The sequence below is a fragment of the Nerophis ophidion genome, linkage group LG07 (assembly GCF_033978795.1).
Source record: "Nerophis ophidion isolate RoL-2023_Sa linkage group LG07, RoL_Noph_v1.0, whole genome shotgun sequence".
Lineage (NCBI taxonomy): Eukaryota > Metazoa > Chordata > Actinopteri > Syngnathiformes > Syngnathidae > Nerophis > Nerophis ophidion.
Window position 1 is genome coordinate 69,229,222 of NC_084617.1, and position 22,056 is coordinate 69,251,277.

The window sequence follows — 22,056 nt, forward strand, 5'->3', positions numbered from 1 at the left end:
AAAATGACAAAGTCCTCAGCAAATTATTGAAAAATTCTCATAAGCACATCAAAAGCTTGCAATAAACGACAACAGTCCATGTTGTCCGCATCATTGTTGGAGTGAAGTGCTGACAGTATTCCTCAATCGCAAAGAGCGGGCCGCTCTTGGCGCATGCGCAGTGGCACCGGATCAGAGTCGGGTGCAGTTTCACTAGAGGAGGAAGCGGAGTTTCCGGCTGTCGAGAACCCGGAGCTAAACGACACCGGCTCGGGAGGGACACCGGTCCTCGCTTCGGTAGTTTTATCCCAGCAAAACAGGGGGCTCGGGGAGTAGTTTTTTTTTTTTTTTTTTTAAATTAGGAACAAGGACCCACAAGGCGTTCAGAAGGCGGGGGGTGAGCCACTATCCACCGGCATGGCCAGGGACTACGACTACCTCTTCAAGCTGCTCATCATCGGGGACAGCGGTAAGGCGACGCCGGGGATGCAGCACGGGAAGTCGGCCTGTCTTGTCAGTCGACGCCGGGGATGCAGCACGGGAAGTCGGCCTGTCTTGTTTTGTTTTTTCTTTGCGTAAACCCCGTGATCTTACCACATTTCCAATGGCTTTCTGTTTCATATGTGTGTTTATTTATTTTTTGGGTGGATTAAATGTTTTTTATGTAACGTAGCCAGCTGCCATGTTTAGTCAGTGACAGGGCGGAGGTTGTCTGTCTCTCGATCAGGCCGGATATATCAAAAGTCCCCCCCCCCCTTCTAACATTTCTCTGTTTTTGTTGTGGAAAAATATTTGTTTAAAAACAAACTTGTGTTAATTACCGATGGAGCTCGTTTTCATGAAGCTAGCGTATTTTTTTTGAATGGCTCGTAAAGCTGCTATGTATGCTAGCGATGCTATGCTAAGCTAAACTAGCCGCAGGCTACGGTTGTATTGCACGTTTAGGGCGCTTAGTACGATGCTAAACAAATCCCAAGGGTCACCGTTTTTCTCCATTAACGCTTTGTAACGTAACGCTGAATATGGCCATACCTGTTTGATAGTCACTGAAGTGTGACTATCACCGCGGTTATAGTATTAATTAAATTCCTTCTTGAATGACCACTTCCTGTGCGGATATTAACCCATTGTCATAAAAAACAACAACAACTGCTTAATGTAAGCAAGAACATCCATCCATTTCTACCGCTTATTCCCTTTGGGGTTTGCTGGTGGTTATCTCAGCTACAATCAGGCGGAAGGCGGCGTACACCCTGGACAAGTCGCCACCTCATCGTGATAGTTTAGTTTAGTTTATTAAGGATCCCCATTAGTCTACACCGCAGTGGAGACTATTCTTCCTGGGGTCCAAGGCAAAAAACATCACACAACCACAGAACAAACGATTAAAATGCAGTACAACATGATCCAATAATAAATACAAATACAAAAATAGCAACAGCAAAGAACCCAAAAATACTAATAAATGTTGTTACATAATAATTTTCATACCAAAGATAAAAATAGCAATATACAAATAGATATACTGTATACATTTTTGCAAAAATAAAACAAAGAACCAATGTCCTAAAATATACACATTAGTGTACCAAAGACAAACAATAAGTGACGAAAAAGTATCATCCATCCATTTTCTGATGCTTATCCCATAATCAATAACATACTCAATAGTCAATAAAAACAGTCATGACATTAGGTACAATCTAAAATAATCTCTTTACGCAATACTTCTCCTTTTAGTTTATTCTTAAAGACAGACAACATTCCCACTCACATTCACACACTAGGGCCAATTTTTAGTGTTGCCAATCAACCTATCCCCAGGTGCATGTCTTTGGAAGTGGGAGGAAGCCGGAGTACCCGGAGGGAACCCACGCAGTCACGGGGAGAACATGCAAACTCCACACAGAAAGATCCCGAGCCTGGGATTGAACTACTGAGGACCTTCGTATTGTGAGGCACATGCACTAACCCCTGTTTCACCGTGCTGCCCCATATTTTATATACTTTTATTAGTAGTTTACACAGTACAGTACATATTCCGTACAATTGACCACTAAATGGTAACCCCCGAATACGTTTTTCAACTTGTTTAAGTCGGGGTCCACGTTACTCAATTCAAACCTTCACGGCCAAACCTTAATTTACTGCTTTGAGGGTTGTGGTCCTCCAATTCATTGCCCATCCTTTGCCTGTGAGCACAGTGATGCTAGTGTTCCTTCACTTGCATGCTGACAAGGCTGTAATGTTCTTGTTGTTGGCCAAAGTTGCATTGAAGGCTTCCCATGTTCATGTGCCAACACATCTGCTGCTAAGAATTAAGATGTGCGTTCATACTTGCTATTTTTGTTCCGGTTAAAACAAACCCCGGGCTGCTTTCTCTTTTGAAACTTGTACTAGTAGATTGCACGGTACAGTACATATTCTGTACAATTGACCACTAAATAGTAACACCCGAATAAGATTTTCAACTAAGTCTAATATTTGATGTGAAGTAATCGGAGCCTTGGATAGGTCAAAAATTCATAAAAACATTGATTTTGATTCAATATTACGTTTTGAGCAATGACAGTTTTAAAGAAAGAACCGCTTTGTTTCATTAGTCATTAGTCATTTCCCCTGTAAGCTTTTTTTTTTATTCCACTTTTGTTATGTTTTTATTTTAATATTATTTTTAGAATATCTCATGGGCTTTTAAAACATTAGCTGCGGGCCGCAAATGGCCTCGGGGCCACACTTTTGACACCCCTGCTATAGGTAAAAAAAATAAAATCTGATAAGTTTATCAATAAAAAGCAGAGCATTTATCATAACGCACAGTCAGCATCTCTGCTTCAGTAAACAATGACGGTGATGATGTCAGCGATGCGAGCGACACTTGCCAACTTCTCCAAGAGACTCCTTTTGAACACTCCCCGCACATTAACATTTCAAAAGGCACATATTTGTTGACCTGCAAAGTATGTTTTTGGGGTGGAGGAATCTGGTCGGGTGCTGGTTAGCTTGAAGCTAACAGCTAGCCTGTCTCCATCCTGGAACGATGTCGATCCAGCAGGAGATAAAAGTGAAGTTTTCATGGACTCCCAAGGACTAAAACAGGTCATTTACTGGAGACATGGCACAGGATGAAGTTTAAAAGGATGACTTTACACTCACGTTAGTGTTTACCATCAAGTCTTTCTTTTGACGGCCACTCGCGGTAAAGAGTGCAAATTGAGGCAGTATTTGTGATTGATAAAACTTTTGGCGAATCAAAATTTAAGAGACTGTACCGGAAAGTTAATTTTTTTAAAGACGACCAACAAAAACGCAATAAACGGAGACGGAAATTTGACTTGGCAAATATAAACTAAACAAAACACAGACGGAAAGTGGTAATCGATAATAAAAAAAACAAGCAAGCCGGAGTTTTGACCCAGAGAAGGCAGGGTCAGTAACAAAAATTAATCTGCGGACTTCTGTGAATGCGCGTCCTTTTTGATTTCAATGTGTAAAAAGACACAAAAAGTGCTATTGTGTTATTGATTGGGTGCAAACAATTGTAAAAAATTGATATAAAGCGAAAAGTAGGAAGATAAATGAGCTCGGTTTTTTTCCTACCCCTTTTCGGACACGTAATGAGAAACTCGAAAAATGTAATGTATGAATGTTTAAAATAAACACAATAACCACAATATATTAAACCTCAATAACCTGCCTTATGTACTCAAATATATTTTTGTCTTCTCTGTTGCTAATCAATCAATCATTGTTTACTTATATAGCCCTAAATCACTACTGTCTCAAAGGGCTGCACAAACCACAACACAAACCACTACGACATCCTCAATCCTTGCTTTTCAATATATGACATGATCAATAATAGTCCACCACCTGAATCAATAGTGCACCTTGTTTACCTAAACATGAAATACAAAACACCTACGTTGAAAACTAAATTTCTTATTCAGTTTGTTTTGTGTCACAAATAGGAGTCTGACAAAATATTAATATATTGCATTATCACAAAATTGGATCTCATAGATTATTAAGGTGCTCTCGCCATGTATAATTTTTGTCATAATTGTTAAGATGGAAGTACTATAAACTTATTTCATTGTTTTTGTTTAGTTTAGTAATTTTTTAAATGAAAAGTATGTTTTTTATATAGTGTACAGCTGGATAAGGACTTGACGGTATGCAAGTTGTTTTTTTTTTGGTTATTAGGAGAAATATAATCAATGATCACAGTATTGCCATATTGATATATTATCATGTATTGCGCATAATTTTGTATCTTGAGGTACTCTTTAGATCAGGGGTCCCCAAACTACGGCCCGCGAAGCGTCCAAAATCCGGCCCGCGGGAAATCCCAAGTTAAAAAAAATAAAATAATTATATTATTTTATTTTTTAATATGAATTTTTTGTAAATCTGTCTTTTCTAATCCATTTTACTCTCCTAGCCGCTAAGGCAAATCATATTGTCGAAAAATGCATTTTCTCATCGATAACTTGACATCATCAGCGGCAAGTTCTCGCTCTTTCAGTCAAGTAGTGTGCGAGGAATATATATATATATATATATATATATATATATATATATATATACACACTATAAAAACAGTACCACTTTTTATATATTTTTGTAGAAACATGGTGGTTAACGTATTGAAGATTTGTGTATGCGTGTGCATGTATATATATATATATATATATATATATATATATATATATATATTTTAACCCAATGCGGCCCCCGAGTCAAAAAGTTTGGGAACCCCTGCTTTAGATTCCAAGGTCTAGTCACCTGCCTGTGAGAGCTTTTAGAGGGTTGTGGGTGATTCACATTAGGACCCGCTGTTGGTTGAGTAGAGCAATGCATACTTGAATGTTTGAATGTCCAATCAGAACAGAAAATGTTTGCAAAAGTACATATTTTTAAAAAGACAATCTAAAGGGGTCTTAATGCTCGCTAAATATGATCACTAATCCCTGCCCTGCTATGCCTTCTTATTTTAGGCTGACTATGTGCGTATGAGCTTTGTTAGGAAGCCAAGTTATAATGCCATCTACAAAGTTGTTTCAACCAGCTACATTCACTGAGAGTCCCATTATAATGTGTTCATGAGTAAGGGCATTACGGGTAGCACATCATTTTTGAATGTATTCATGTTAGTACCCTGTATTTGTTAACTGTGGACTCAAACCCTCAAACTGACCCTCTGTTTCCTCTGCAGGAGTGGGGAAGAGCAGTCTCCTGCTTCGATTTGCAGACAACACGTTTTCAGGTGGGTATTTCTGCTCTCTCGCAGCATGAAGTCAAATACAATGAAACCAGCAGAGTTTGTTGTCTTCTACAACCTTTGTCAACTGCACAGACAATGTCTTAACCACTTGAGCCCAAAACAGTCTCTGGCTATATTAATAACAGGGTTTCCCCTAAACTGCCAAGACACCTGTCGTGGCGGGGGGAGGTATGGGTGTGGTCGCCATGACCTCATCAAGTAATTTGCTATGATGAGATGATTGTCTTTAAAAATGTTTTTAAAAAAATCTATACGTACAAATCTGTTCTTATTAAGTAGTGTTAAATTTTTTTTAATAGTTTTGCCCTATTTTCAATTGTTGCTGCTTTTTGTACAATGTACTTTGTTGAGATTTTTTCAAGTGCTTACAGACTTTTAATCACTTTTTATAAAAAAAAACTATCGACACATCTTGCATCTTCTTCTGCTGTTTATAAAATGTACTCGTTTTTAGAGATGCCGGCTTTTGAACTTTACGCCTATAACAATCCGAATGGTTATTTTCCTCTTTGTTCTGGAGGACACCACGTCCTCTGTTTCCAAATATAATTTGAAATGTGGACTCGTCAGACAACAGAACACCTTTCCAGTTTGCATTAGTCCATCTTATGTGAGCTCGGGCCCAGCTAAGCCAGAGGCGTTTTAGGATATTGTTGATAAATGGGTTTGGCTTTGCATTGTAGAGTTTTAACTTGCACTTACAGATGTAGCGACCAACTGTAGTTACTGACAGTGGTTTTATGGAGTATTCCTGAGCCCATGTGGTGATATCCTTTACACATTGATGTCCATTTTTGATGCAGTACCGCCTGAGGTATCAAAAGTCCGTAATATCATCGCTTACGTGCAGTGATTTCTCCAGATTCTCTGAACTTTTTGATGATTTTACGGACCGTAGATGGTAAAATCCCTAAATTCCTTGCAATAGCTCGCTGAGAAATGTTGTTCTAAAACTGTTCAGCAATTTGCTTACAAAGTGGTGACCCTCACCCCATCCTTGTTTGTGAATTACTTAGCATTTCATGGAAGCTGCTTTTATACCCAGTCATGGCACCCACCTGTTCCCAATTAGCCTGCCCACCTGTGGGATGTTCCAAATAAGTGTTTGATGAGCATTCCTGAACTTTATCAGTATTATTGCCACCTTTCCCAACTTCTTTGTCACGTGTTGCTGGCATCAAATTCTAAAGTTAATGATTATTTGCAACAAAATAAAAAGTTTATCAGTTTGAACATCAAATATGTTGTCTTTGTAGCATATTCAACTGAATATGGGTTGAAAAGGATTTGCAAATCATTGTATTCCACTTATATTTACATCTAACACAATTTCCCCAACTCATATGGAAACGGGGTTTGTAAACTATCTTGGTAGTAAGTTCCTTTACTGTTTCTTCGTCATAGTTGTCCTCTTTGGAGGTAACTCATAAGAATCACACTCACTTAGCTGAGGTGTCACAATAGTTGCTGACATTTTGCATAATGATGACTCTTTTCATTACTTGATGGTGGTCATCAAAGCTGATGCTGCCCTGCATGGTTTGCAGGTAGTTATATCACCACAATCGGTGTGGACTTCAAGATCCGGACGGTGGAGATCAACGGGGAGAAGGTGAAGTTACAGATCTGGGATACAGCCGGACAGGAGCGCTTTCGCACAATCACATCCACGTGAGTTGACGGATACACAAACACACACGTTTTGGATTCAAAACCAAGTACTATTGTGGCCTGTTGTAATGTTGGAGGACAATGGTCCTAAACTTGCTCTGCAGGAACAGCGTTCACTCACTCGCTCAGTTTTACTGGAGAGGAGGTGACCAGTGTCTGGGTGTTGTGGCCAGTATACGTATGTGTGTGCCTGTGCATGCTGGCCACTAAATGGTTCCTTTTTTATGTTCTTCAACACACACAGACAGTCCATGCAGTCTCCCAGCCTAACACAACTTGAACATGTTCGGACAATTCTGTATCTGCTCCCACTTTCAAAACCATACCAACCCACACACACAAACACATGGTTTGTCTAACCAAAGCTTCTTTGTGTTTGCATGGTGCTGTGCTGCTATATTGTGGCCTGTTGGCAGTTTGATGCCCTAGCTCAGTCCTTCTCAAATAGTGGGGTGGGCCCCCTCTTAAATGGGCGCTGTGTGATACCTCGGGTACCAGAATATGATGAAGAGTTTGTAGCACTTATTGATAGATAGATAGTACTTTATTGATGTAACTACGGTGGGAAACGAGGAAAGACCGGTGTGTTGTTAGCTTTAATGTTAATAACCCTACAATAGTTATGTGCACATGGACAAAATGTATTTAATATCAATCAATCAATCAATGTTTACTTATATAGCCCTAAATATGATTATCATTCGGAATAGAATGTTACTGTGTACATTGACCCTGATTATGACTTGCATTTTCATTCATCACACATTAAATCAAAATACTTTACTTTGACATGCGCGGCACATACCATAAACGGAGAAGTGCGTTATTATTTGTGCTTTGGCCGCCATCTTTTGGACGAGTTCACTAATTGCAGGAGCTGAAGAAAAAGTGGTTTCCACTAGGGATGCACCGATTAATCGGTAACCAAATATATTCGGCCGAATATGGCAAAAAAAGACACATTCGGCCTTCGGTGGAATGAGTTAAAAACAAGGCCGAATAGTGGCGTGTGACGCAATTTTTTGACGCGGTGACGCAATCAACCAACGTGCAGTGACGTGGTGACGTTGGGATATGTTGTGTACCTGTATAAGTGTATGAGGTTACAAGCACACACTTATTGAGATTTAGTGGGGCCTCTGTTTACATTATTAGCCTGTTGTGTAGGTTACCTGTGTAAGTGTAAGAGGTTACAAGCACAGACTTAATTGAGATTTACTTAAGCCTTCTGTTTACATTATTAGCATATCTACTGTGACTAAGCAGACTTTTGCCAAAAGGACAATAATTCATTTGTTGTGGGTTTATCCACTTTAATGCACTTCATTTTTTTTTTGGAATGCATGTTTTGTTTGAAGGCCTAAATATAAATGAAAAACTGTGCTTTTTTTGAAAAGCAAAGACTACTGGAATATTTAAAAAATGTCGATATTCAATAAAAAAATACTTTCTTTGAAAAACATGTCTAAATATTTATTCTAGGCTATTTATGCAATATTAAAAAAATTGTGAAAAACTGCATTCATTATTCTGTATTCGGCCTTCGGCCAAGCGTTTAAATTTTATTCGGCTCCGGCCACAAATTTTCATTTCAGTGCATCCCTAGTTTCCAGCATAGACATCTTATAAGTCAGGGGTCAGCAACCCAGAATGTTGAAAGAGCCATATTGGACCAAAAATACAAAAACAAATCCGTCTGGAACCGCAAAAAATTAAAAGCCATATTCCATACAGATAGTGTGTCATGAGATATAAATTTAATTATGAGGACTTAAAGGAAACTAAATGAGCTCAAATATAGCTGCAAATGAGGCATACAAATGCAATATAAACATACAGCTAGCCTAAATAGCATGTTAGCATCGATTAGCTTACAGTCATGCAGTGACCAAATATATCTGATTAGCACACTCCACATATTGTAAGTCAATAACATCAACAAAACTCACCTTTGTGCATACAAGTTTGGTGGACAAAATGAGACTGAAAAAGAAGTGGCATAAATCACGTCTTAGAAAGTCGGAGAAAGTTTTACATGTAAATTGTAAACAAACTAGGGTGAGTTCAAGGACCGCTAAAATTAGTAGGACAAAATGGCGCTCAGTGAAGCATGTTTAATATAAACAGTGTGCTTTATAGCAATTAGGGAGGTTTGTGTCATGTTTGTCCTCCTACAGAAACCAAATTAAAAGAAAAAATATGTTTTTCCCCTCATCATTTCCATTTTTCATATATTTTTTAAATAGTTCCAGAGACCCACTAGGGCGGCGCTAAAGAGCCGCATGCAGCTCCAGAGCCGCGGTTTGCCGACCCCTGTTATAAGTAGACGCATCATCGAGCGCTACAGCCTGCCGGTGCAGACGAGACGCTGGGCCGCCATCTTGGAGTGGTGATCTGCTCCACTCAGTGCAATTCGTTTGGCAGGAGCAATGAACTGTCAGAGCCTTTAATTAATCTTACTTCACTGATTTTCACACGCTTTTTTGTCATATGTGTAGCTATGATAAAGGACACATGTTTCTGCCTGTTTTATTATTCATAGTTTGCTTAACAGTAATGGAATATTATTATATGTTGTCAGTGACCAGACGTCTGACATCAAAACTGGGAATATAATCCTAGAGAAGGGGGGAAAAAACGGTCAGCTATTTTTAAGTTGAAGAACCAATATGATTAGGTTATATATATACACATGCGTATATCCTACATAAACAATGTATGAATACATTAGATATATATATGTCTTAGGGACCTATAGATTGTATCTCTGTTGCTGCAGCAGCAGAGTTTATTCTGTCTTGACACTTTGTATTGATATTTTGTATTACATTCGATATTTTGTATTACATTCTTCCCTTAAATGATAATGTTTACAGTGATTGTTTTATATATATTTTTTATGTGTGTCGCTTTGGATAAAAGTCCCACACATTTCACAAAGGTGGGCTGCACAAAATTGGTTTGGAAAAGCTAGACTAAATTTAGACTTGTATAATACTGTAGAGCCACTGTCCATCGGATTGTCGATTTAGTTAACATATATTCCCCCCACAGACAAACAATCTGGACTGTGGTCCTTACTTTTACCCACGTTGGCTTTTACATTCTTTATCTTCATCATTATTTACTTTATGTTATTCAAGTATGACATTTTTAAATGTAATTAATTTAATTGACAAGCAATTCTATTATGGTCATACTCTTGTTTGCTAGCGGCTAGGATTTCAGTACTATTGAAGATCTTTGCTCCTTCTCAACTTTGTGGTAATAGTCTTTTCACAAAATACCACCAATAGTACGTTAATATTAAATCTTGTGAAAAGTAATCCCCCGATTCCTATTTGAGCAGGAAAACGCTGAACACGAGGCCGGCATCTTTCTTTTCTACCTGTCAACTGTCAGTTTAGGCTCCAAGATGGCGGGCGAATTCCTCGCGTCACAGCAGCCAATGCTGCGTCTACTTATAAGATGTCTGATTTCCACTGCAAACAAACATGGCTCTGTGCATTTAAGCTTTTCCGATGTTATCACAATATTTATTTAAAAATGTTTCTTCTGTTCACTACTATTTATTTACCTCTCTCTTTGAAATGGAGCTGTTCTGTGGTTTTCACGTTGTGATTATGTACAGGTGCAGTCCAGCTTCATATTACAACATTCTGTGTGCGTGCCTAAGGCTAGCTGTAAGGTCGTGAATAAAACTGGATCCCTTCTTTTATTGTTAAATCGACACATGACACTCAAGATCATACTTTTGTTTTTGCTAGTCTCGTTTTTACAGCAACAACCTCACTGGATATAACACTGCGTCTGCACATGTAGAATGGGGGGATAGAGCAGCAAGTCAATCACTTCAATCTAAAACTGTTAAATTTAGTCCCCATTCCAACACCTAAGTATAGCTGACATCAAAGAAATGCACAGTAAGGATAATTTCCAACACAAATTTCGGAAAAAAAATACCAACGTATTTCAAAATAGAAATATTCAAAATAATCTTCAAGTCCAAACCTACGGCAAGCTTGCTCTCCCTATGACTACGTACATGTACTTCTCTGACAACCTCCACCTTCCAGAAAATAAATAAAATCGCAATAGGACTGGAAATAATGCAGTATGAATGGCCTAGTGTTAGTAGGCCGTAAAGGTGCTTTCACATTTTTTCTAGTTAAAACTGACCAAAGTCTGTTTGCTCTGCTTTTATAGTCAACCTCTTGTGCTAATAAAAATGAAATCAAACAATGCATTTTTTCACATATTTATTTGCACAAACTACATGTAGCACCGATAAGAATACTGATAAATACTGGTATCAATAAGGATATCGATATGTGTGTCGGTATCGATAAAATCCTAAAAATATACATCCCTCGCTACACCTCCCTGATACCGAAGTACTTGTCAAACTACTTCCATAACGTAAATTACCGCCATAACCACAACACCAGGGGGAGCGCCACAAACCACGTTAAACCCAGATTCCAATCTAAACAAGGTCTTAACTCATTCTCCTTCTATGCCACATCAATATGGAATGCACTCCCAACAGGTGTAAAAGAAAGTGCATCTTTATCCTCCTTCAAAACCGCACTAAAAGAACACCTCAGGTCAACTAAAACCCTAGACTAACACCCATTACATTCCACCTCCCAGGATTGTAAATAATCAAATGTGTATACTTGTTCTTATGCTTTCTTAGCTCAGTATGTTCACTGCTTGCTGTAAATATCCTATGAAGTCAGACCTACAATGTTTCAATGTCCATTTTTCAGATGATATTATTGTTGATGACTGAAGTGCTGATATCAGCCAAACATTACCCCCCATGCCTTGGGCACTAATGCACCCCCATACCATCACAGATGCTGGCTTTTGAACTTTGCGTCGATAACAGTCTGGATGGTTCGCTTCCCCTTTGGTCCGGATGACACAATGTCGAATATTTCCGAAAACAATTTGAAATGTGGACTCGTCAGACCACAGAACACTTTTCCACTTTGCATCAGTCCATCGTAGATGATCTCAGGCCCAGAGAAGCGGCGGCGTTTCTGGATGTTGTTGATAAATGGCTTTCGCTTTGCATAGTAGAGCTTTAACTTGCACTTACAGATGTAGCGACAAACTGTATTAGTGACAGTGGTTTTCTGAAGTGTTCCTGAGCCCATGTGGTGATATCCTTTAGAGATTGATGTCGGTTTTCGATACAGTGCCGTCTGAGGGATTGAAGGTCACGGTCATTCAATGTTGGTTTCTGGCCATGCCGCTTACGTGGAGTGATTTCTCCAGATTCTTCTGAACCTTTTGATGATATTATGGAGCGTAGATGTTGAAATCCCTAAATTTCTTGCAATTGCACTTTGAGAAACGTTGTTCTTAAACGGTTTGACTATTTGCTCACGCAGTTGTGGACAAAGGGGTGTAACTCGCCCCATCTTTTCTTGTGAAAGACTGAGCATTTTGTGAAAGCTGTTTTTATACCCAATCATGACACCCACCTGTTCCCAATTAGCTTGCACACATGTGGGATGTTCCAAATAAGTGTTTGATGAGCATTCCTCAACTTTATTAGTATTTATTGCCACTTTTCCCAACTTGTTTGTTACGTGTTGCTGGCATCAAATCCCAAAGTTCATGATTATTTGCAAAAAAAAAAAAAGTTTATCAGTTTGAACATCAAATATGTTGTCTTTGTAGCATATTCAACTGAATATGGGTTGAAAAGGATTTGCAAATCATTGTATTCTGTTTATATTTACATCTAACACAATTTCCCAACTCATATGGAAACGGGGTTTGTACATGTACCGTTACAGCCCTTCTGTCAATCAATCAAATCAACCCTACTGTTAGAGCAAAATTCACTCCAATACATATTCTCTAATAATGTGTTAGATATAGATTGGATAGGCTCCAGTCACCCCCCCAGGCCCTGAGAGGGACAAGCTGTAGAAAATGGATGGATGGATAGATAGAATCTTCATAGGTCTCCTTTAACTGAAAGCATTTTTTTAAGTGCGCTGACAAAAATACGAGGGTGAGCTAAATATGTAATTATTTATTTTTTTCACTCTTTTGTCAGACCAAAGTATCAAGTGTGAACGAACACTGAAGGTCCATTTTGTGTTTCTCTTAGACAAGAAGTTAGTACCATGCATTATAAGGTCAGTGCTAATGACCCTCTTTCCCATTATGTGTCTGTAGGTACTACAGAGGCACACACGGGGTCATAGTAGTGTACGACGTCACAAGCGCTGAGTCCTTTGTCAACGTCAAACGATGGTTACATGAAATCAACCAGAACTGTGATGATGTCTGCCGAATATTAGGTAAGTGCCTGCGCTCGAGAAAATATTGTCTTCTTTCAGCATTAAATCCCTGCCGACAACATTCAATACATCCACTAAATCTAAGGAGATCCAATACATGAATTATATGTTTCCAATGATAACAAGTACTCAGATTAAGTGGAGATGTATTCGAAGGCTCATGAAATGCTAAATTTAAAGGCCTACTGAAATGAGATTTTCTTATTTAAACGGGGATAGCAGGTCCATTCTATGTGTCGTACTTGATCATTTCGCGATATTGCCATATTTTTGCTGAAAGGATTTAGTAGAGAACATCGACGATAAAGTTCGCAACTTTTGGTGCTGATAAAAAAGCCTTGCCTGTACCGGAAGTAGCAGACGATATGCGCGTGACGTGACTGGTTGTGGAGCTCCTCACATCAGAACATTGTTTACAATCATGGCCACCAGCAGCGAGAGAGATTCGGACCGAGAAAGCGACGATTTCCCCATTAATTTGAGCGAGGATGAAAGATTCGTGGATGAGGAAAGTGAGAGTGAAGGACTAGAAAGAAAAAAAAAGACTATACAGTGGGAGCGATTCAGATGTTATTAGACAAATTTACTAGGATAATTTTGGGAAATCCCTTATCTGCTTATTGTGTTACGTGTGTTTTAGTGAGATTATATGGTCGTACCTGTACAACCTGAAGGTCGGCCCCGCACCTTTCTTCAGCACCAGTCGACGGGTGGTGGCGATGCCCATCTCTGCCCTTTCGAAATGATCGCTGCTTAATACACTGTACTTTGTGTGTGTGTGGTCCAATCCAACTGTGTTCGCTTTACCGCTCTGTTCCATATTAAAGCTTCACTGTAATCTTTCGGGAATGTAAACACCGGCTGTGTTTGTGTTGCTAAAGGCCGCCGCAATACACCGCTTCCCACCTACAGCTTTCTTCTTTGATGTCTCCATTACTTATTAAACAAATTGCAAAAGATTCATCAACACAGATGTCCAGAATACTGTGGAATTATGCGACGAAAACAGACGCAACATCATACCGCGACGTTTCAGCAGGATACTTCCGCGTGAAATTTAAAATTGCAATTTAGTAAACTAACCGGCCGTATTGGCATGTGTTGCAATGTTAAGATTTCATCATTGATATATAAACTATCAGACTGCGTGGTCGGTAGTAGTGGGTTTCAGTAGGCCTTTAATTTCATTTTAACACTTGATATGTTTTCATCTTGCTGCAATGTCTCTTAGGAATTCAAGAGAGCAACATGTAATAAGATCCTACAAAAGCATAATAAATTACAACCTAATTTGATAAGATTTCCTATACAGCTAAACATGTTGAATGTAATGTTCTGTGTTCAATTTAAATTGCATCTAAATGCTCCTCTGGATTAGATCGAGAGAAACTGCCTCTGCATGCACGAAGCAAATTCCAGTCATTATCAAGGACAACAGTTATATTTTTAAGATAAAAGTTCAACCTCAGGTCAAGCACTTTTGACACTCATCCCTTCTAACACACGATGGTCATGCTTGGATGCAGAATCAAAGCATTTGTACTTATGTTCCACTTTAACATTTTTATATGTCATACAACTGCAAGAAGATTCTAACCTGCGTATAATATTTTGTAGTGACTAATCGTTTGAATAATTTTTCAAATAGTCTACTAATCTAAATAAAAAAATATGTTATTGTGTTTGCATCCAGACAACGGGTTTTGTTGGCAGACATTCCAATTCTAGTCCTCTGCAAACACAGACAGTTATGCTCTGGTATTGGCTGTCCTTAGTCTGTATGTGTGGATGTTTGTGTCGTGACGGTTGAGCGTCTAAGAAGCTTTCTAAGTACCACTTTGTTTTCAGTGGGAAACAAAAACGATGACCCCAACTCCAAGGTGGTCGAGACAACTGATGCACAGAAGTTTGCTGAACAAATGGGCATCAACCTTTTTGAGACGAGCGCAAAAGAAAACATTAATGTTGAAGAGGTAAGCAATGTTTGCTAGAATATTGTGCAATGCAGCTCTTTGCTTATGATAACTGGTTGCTCTGGCCCTATTTTTGGAGATCAATCAATCAATGTTTATTTATATAGCCCTAAATCACAAGTGCCTCAAAGGGCTGCACAAACCACAACAACATCCTCGGTAGAGCCCACATAAGGGCAAGGAAAAACTCCCACCAGTGAGACGTCAACAATGATGACTATGAGAAACCTTGGAGAGGACCGCTTATGTCCTCCCGGGGACCGAAAGCAATGGATGTTGAATCTTATTATATTATATTATTATTTTTACTGGGCTCAAATTATCGTGTTAAATGCAATTAATTATTTATAGTCATAGTAAACACATTATATTTTTTAACCGCATTAATGACATTTTTGATCTTTATTATTATTTTTTTTTGGAATGCCAGTTGCCTCGCTATAAGACAATGTTTTTCAACCACTGTGCCGCAGCACACTAGTGTACCGTTAGATATTGTCTGGTGTGCCGTGGGAAATGATGCAACTTCATCTCATTGGTCCAAAAAAATATTTTTTTTGCAAATGAATAATTATAATCTGCAAGTACTGTGCCGTTCCTTAGTGTCCATGCTGTGTAGAACTGTGATCCCAATATGCAAACCACAGCGTGCAGGTAAAAAAAAGGTATGTAACGCTTAAGCCAAAATCGAACAAAAGGAAAAGGCAATAAAGCATAGGGATGGCTATATAAAATGACAGTAAAACTGAACTGGTTACAAAGTAAACAGAAACAGAATGCTGGACGACAGGAAAAACTTGCAGCGTTTGGAGCAGAGACGGACGGCGTCCACAAAGTACATCCGTGCATGACATGGCAATCAACAATGTCCCCACAAAGAAGAATAGCAACAACTTCAATAGCCTTGCTTGCTAACACAAAGCAGGTGCGGGGAATAGCGCTCAAAGGAAGACAGAAAACTGCTACAGGAAAACACCAAAATAACAGCACAAGACAAGAACTAAAGCACTACACACAGAAAAACACCCAACAAATTCAAAATAAGGCACGAGGAGGACCTGGTGGAGTTTCATTTTTTAAGGTTTTCTGCTGGTGGTGTGCCTCTGGATTTTTATATGGAAGAAAATGTGCCTTCTCTCAAAAAAGGTTGAAAAACACTGCAATAAGATATATAATATAATACTTAGCCATGGTGAAAGAGAGGTCTCACGCTGTCACGAGACTTGGTGTGTTCACCGAACCATTCTTTAGTAAAAAATAAAATCAATCAATCAATGTTAATTTATATAGCCCTAAATCACAAGTGTCTCAAAGGGCTGCACAAGCCACAACAACATCCTAGGTTCAGAGCCCATAAATGTTTTTTTTTTTTTTTATCAAATTCAAGACAGTCATGTTTTTTGACGGATGCACAAAATGAACCGTGCATGAACATCACCTTGTTTCAAAGAAAATAACTAAGACAGTGCATGAACTCACAACAAATTACACAGCTGGCTTCACCTTGGCAAGTGCCACTCTCATGTCATTTTCACAGCAAAGTCTCTTCCTGTTCTTCGTTTTCCACCCAGACATATAATACTAGCACACAGCTCATGAAAAACAATATTTTTTGTTTTTGTCATTGTAAGTGGGCCAATACACTTACCGTATTTTTCGGACTATAAGTCGCAGTTTTTTTCATAGTTTGGCCGGGGGTGCGACTTATACTCAGGAGCCACTTATGTGTGAAATGATTAACACATTACTGTAAAATATCAAATAATATTATTTAGCTCATTCACCTAATAGCATAGACGTATAAGATTTCATGGGATTTATCGATTAGGGGTCACAGGTTGTTTGGTAAACGTATAGCATGTTCTATATGTTATAGTTATTTGAATGACTCTTACCATAATATGTTACGTTAACATAGCAGACACCTTCTCAGTTGGTTATTTATGCCTCATATAACGTACACTTATTCAGCCTGTTGTTCACTATTCTTTATTTATTTTAAATTGCCTTTCAAATGTCTATTCTTGGTGTTGGGTTTTATCAAATAAATCTCCCCCAAAAATGCGACTTATACTCCAGTGCGACTTTTATATGTTTTTTTCCTTCTTAATTATGCATTTTCGGCAGGTGCGACTTATACTCCGGAGCGACTGATACTCCGAAAAATACGGTATATTAGAAAATAACTAATTATCGGACATCTCTACTTTTTTGTTTCTTTATTTATTTAGCATAGCAAAGTTCTTTACCTCCCAATTATAGTACAATGGTTAAGAATTCTACAGTCATGAGAAATAAAAGTTTGTGTCGGTTTAAATCAGGGGTGTCAAACTCATTTTTGCTCAAGTGGGCCGGACTGGTATAATGACGGCTTGATAATTTCCAAATAAAGACAACTTCAGATTGTTTTCTCCGTTTAAAAATTGACCAAGCATATTCTGAAAATGTACAAATAATGTTTTTGTTTTCACTCACATGTTGCGGTTAACAGTATTCTGTCTTTGTGGTTATTTAGGACGATGTGATCATGTTCATCCATCAAATAGGTGGAATTAGGGCTGGGCAATATGGCCATTTTTTAATATTTCGATAATTTTAGGCCATATCACGATACACAATATGTATCTCGAATATTTTGCCTTAGCCTTGAATGAACACTTGATGCATATAATCACATCAGTATGATGATTCTATGTGTCTACATTAAAACATTCTTCTTCATACTGCATTAATATATGCTACTTTTAAACTTTCATGCAGAGAGGGAAACCACAACTAAGTCCATTTACCAAAACTGTATTTATTAAACAGTTATTAAGCAGTGGCACAAACATTCATGTCATTTCCAAAACAGAAAGTGCGAGATTGTCAGAGACATTTTAAAACAAGCTATGAGTGCACTTTTGTGCATGATGTCACTAAGATGACATATCAAAACAACACTAAATTAAAGTGCACTTTTTGTACAGAATGCCACTACAATAGTTAAAAACTAATAAAGTGCACGTTTGTGCATGATGTCACACAAGATATTCCAATAACTGTCACATAAAAATGAGCTGCATAATAGGAAATCAAATATTGTTCGTCCTTCGCTATGTGGAAGGTTCCTGCGGACATGATCTCCTTTAGTTGTTGACTATTTTTTTCATACGGTGTTGATCTGGAAATGTTTGCCTCGGCATTTTGATGGTGTGGCACCGAATGGAGATGTTGACATGCGGAGTAAGCACCCTTCATTCTCTAGCAGGTGACTTATCAAATGATGCTACGTATTAGCAGTAATGCTACTTTTTGTAGCAACGCTTTTGCCCCACACTTGACAAATTACGGTTGTCTGTTCGACATATTCCCACTTGAAGCCAAACCACCGCCAGACGATGGACCCTCTGCTGTTTTTCTTGGGGATTAATTCTTCCTTCATTTGTTACCAGATACGCACCTTCTTTCTCTCGTATTACCACTAGCATCACAGCTAACGTTACCCGTGACGCTACCTCTCTGCTCTGCGAGGGCGTACACGTATGTGACGTATGTAAGAAGGTGCGCTTGCTGTCTGTGAGAAGGAGAGACAACAAAGGGGAGAGCCTGTAGTGTAATGCCAGCAGCTAAAAGCAACTGCGTGAGAACGTATTCTTGAATATCACGATATAGTCATTTTCTATATCGCACAGAGAAAAACCCGCGATATATCGCCCAGCCCTAGGTGGAATTGAGTTTGGATGGGTTTTACTTGAACACCAATGCTCCCATTGGTGTTCATTATTTAAAGTACCTATAGCGAGGTGGAAATACGTCGTCCAAACGTTTCATGGCCGTCCTGGTGGTGTGTTTGAATCCTGTGCAGATGTTCAACTGCATCACAGAGCTGGTGCTCCGAGCCAAGAAGGAGGTGATGGCCAAGCAGCAGCAGCAGCAACAGAACGACGTGGTCAAACTCACTCGGAACAGTAAACGGAAGAAAAAGTGCTGCTAGCAACGTACACGCCATCATTTCTTCACGCTCGTACACACACAGGATGGGACTCAACGTCTAAATTCAAGAGCAGATCAAGATTTAATAAAATATACGCTAAAGATTCCAACAAAACATGGAAAAGTAATTGTCCCCTTTGGACAAAGTAATCATGAAGAAATATATGTACAGATTTTATTCTTTAAAAACGTCCGATCAAGTCTTATTTGGGCTGTAAAGTGAGGATGTGCATACTGACAAGTGACTGCCATCTAACTCATCTTCTCATCCTTCCTCCTCACTGCACGGGACTTTCAGCGCTGGAGGAGAAGGGGATTTATTTTTTCTACTTTGATTTTGGAGGAAGGTTGTTGGGGGGGGGGGGGTTCCACTTCTGCACTGGTCAGCATCACCACAGCTCACGCCAAGAAAGCAATCAAAAGTAGGATTTTTTTTCCAACACAAAAATGCTCGATGACTTCAGCAACCAACATTCATTTTTTTTTTTTACGTTTCTCGCCTCTTATTTTGCCAAGCGTCAGACTTCTTGCCCCCTCTAACTTGCAGTCGTGCTGAGCCAACAACGTTTTTGTTTCTTTTTTTTTTTTTGAAGCAATAGCTCTGACAGCACAGTCTTAACATACTTTCAATTTGACCTTTTTTATTCTTCACTTCCATACTGCCAATGTGACCAACATCATCCCAGTTCAGTGGTGCGCCTCATTGTTGCCATAGTGACCACTGGGTGGCTGAGCCCACCCCCCCCACCATTAGCCCCTCCTACTAGTCCCCCGAGGTGGGCCCTCGCCATCAGCACCAGGAAACACTCTCTTTGCCAAGGTGACTGCCCACAGATGCTGTCTGGGCAGGTATGGTCGCATCACGCCCAGCTTGAAGAAGATTCTTTAACAGACTAAAGTCAGCGCTTGTTTGCCTCCACTTCTCCCTGCATGTCACCTTTCCCACTAGTAAAGGCAAGGCTGCTGAGGTATTTGGGAGATGAACTGACTTCCAGGTTAGGTTCAGCATTCTGTAAAGACCGCCAGAGCACACAAAATGCTATCCAATCCCACATGCTATCGTTACTATTCATAGTGTGTATGTGTGTGTGTGTGTGTGTATATATATATATATATGTACATATCTAAACACACATATATGTGTGAGTGTGTATATATATGTATATATATGTATATACATATATATTTGTGTACATATATGTATATATGTGTATGTATATTATATGTATTATATATATGTGCATATATATATAATATATGTATTATATATGTATATGTAATATATGTATATTGTATGTATGTATGTATGTAGATATATGTAGATATGTGTGTGTATATATGAAGATATGTGTATGTATATAAATATATGTAGATATGTATGTGTATGTATATATATGTAGATACATTTATCTACATATATATACACACATATCTACATATATATACACACACAAATATCTACATATATGTATATACATACACACACAATCTACATATATATGTAGATATTCGTGTGTATATATGTAGATATGTGTATGTATGTAAATATATATAGATATGTGTGTATATATATGTAGATACATTTATCTACATATATATATATATATATATATACATATCTACATATATATACACACACACAAATATCTACATATACGTGTGTATATATACACAAAAATCTACATATATGTATATATACACACACACAATCTACATATATATATCTATATATATATATATATATATATGTGTCGATATATATGTAGATATATGTATATGTATGTATATATGTGTGTATATGTATATATATATGGATATATATTTATACATATATGTGTGATATATATTTTATATATATATATGTGTGTATATATATATATGGATATATATACATAATGTGTTATATATATTTTATATATATCTATATATTTATATATGTATACATATATATACACAGACACACATATACATAGATACACACATGTATATGTGTGTGTGTGTGTTATATAACATTTATTTTACATACATGTATATATTTATTCATATATATGTATGTGTATATATACATAAATATATGTGTGTTATATGATAAATATTGTGTATATATATGTATATCTATATGCTTTATATATAGATGTATGTATATATATATATATGTATATATGTATATATAGATATGTGTTTGTATTCAACACATCATGGGTCAGCCAAAAAGGGGATGAGATAAATGTTCCTTGTGTGCTCGTATTGAAACACACTCTGTGGTTTGCTGTACACTGGACAAAAAAAAAAAAAAACAACAACACAGAAATGTAATAATCATTTTTGCCCCACATGAATTTAATCAATAATAAATATTTGAAAGTAATAAACATTTGAACACATTATAACTGATCTCATTTGTCAGTGACTTGTGGCCTGATCATTTTCAAACCTGTGTCTATTTTTGGAATATGTGAATAATAATAAATATGTGGGAGGATATGTAGTTTGTGTTTTTTTAATTTAGTATGTCATGAAAATGTGGTCTCTTGTCTTAATATTGCTGCAATTTTTATTATTTGATGTGTCATCTTCATCCTTTGAGGTTTTGAGTTACTCACGACGTCACATTTGGTTACTTCGAAGATGAGCTTTATGACTCAATCTTCATGGGCTGGTCCTCCTAAGTTGTTATCTTTAATCAAAGTAACTCGTTTTTAAATCAAGGGGAAAAAAATCACTGCTAGCATTTATAAAATGACATTTGTATTCGAATAATTACAAATTACACTAATATACTCTTGGAGGGAATTATTCTGGAATATCAGATTGCGTTTCCATGGTAAATATTGATTGATTTTTT

The 22,056-nt window shown here is 37.9% G+C and overlaps 1 protein-coding gene across 2 annotated transcripts; it reads left to right on the forward strand.

Annotated features, from left to right (window-relative positions):
• The first annotated feature begins 157 nt into the window (after positions 1–157).
• Positions 158–21,695, forward strand: rab35b (RAB35, member RAS oncogene family b). 2 transcript variants are annotated; one of them, XM_061906992.1, is made up of 6 exons: positions 165–448; positions 5,198–5,248; positions 6,814–6,937; positions 13,139–13,263; positions 15,112–15,236; positions 19,084–21,695. In XM_061906992.1, exons 1-6 carry the CDS (start codon positions 397–399, stop codon positions 19,210–19,212), a joined length of 606 nt encoding a protein of 201 aa, XP_061762976.1. In that variant the 5' UTR covers positions 165–396; the 3' UTR covers positions 19,213–21,695. The 2 variants fall into 2 exon arrangements, with proteins under 2 accessions (XP_061762977.1, XP_061762976.1); XM_061906993.1 differs by lacking the exon at positions 15,112–15,236 and having other exon boundaries at positions 158–448.
• The last annotated feature ends 361 nt before the right edge of the window (positions 21,696–22,056 follow it).

Coding starts and splice junctions, on each gene's coding strand:
- rab35b (XM_061906992.1), top strand. CDS start 397: ATGGCCAGGGACTACGACTACCTCTTCAAGCTGCTCATCATCGGGGAC. Junction 449..5,197: donor GCTCATCATCGGGGACAGCG/GTAAGGCGACGC, acceptor TTTCCTCTGCAG/GAGTGGGGAAGAGCAGTCTC. Junction 6,938..13,138: donor TTTCGCACAATCACATCCAC/GTGAGTTGACGG, acceptor ATGTGTCTGTAG/GTACTACAGAGGCACACACG.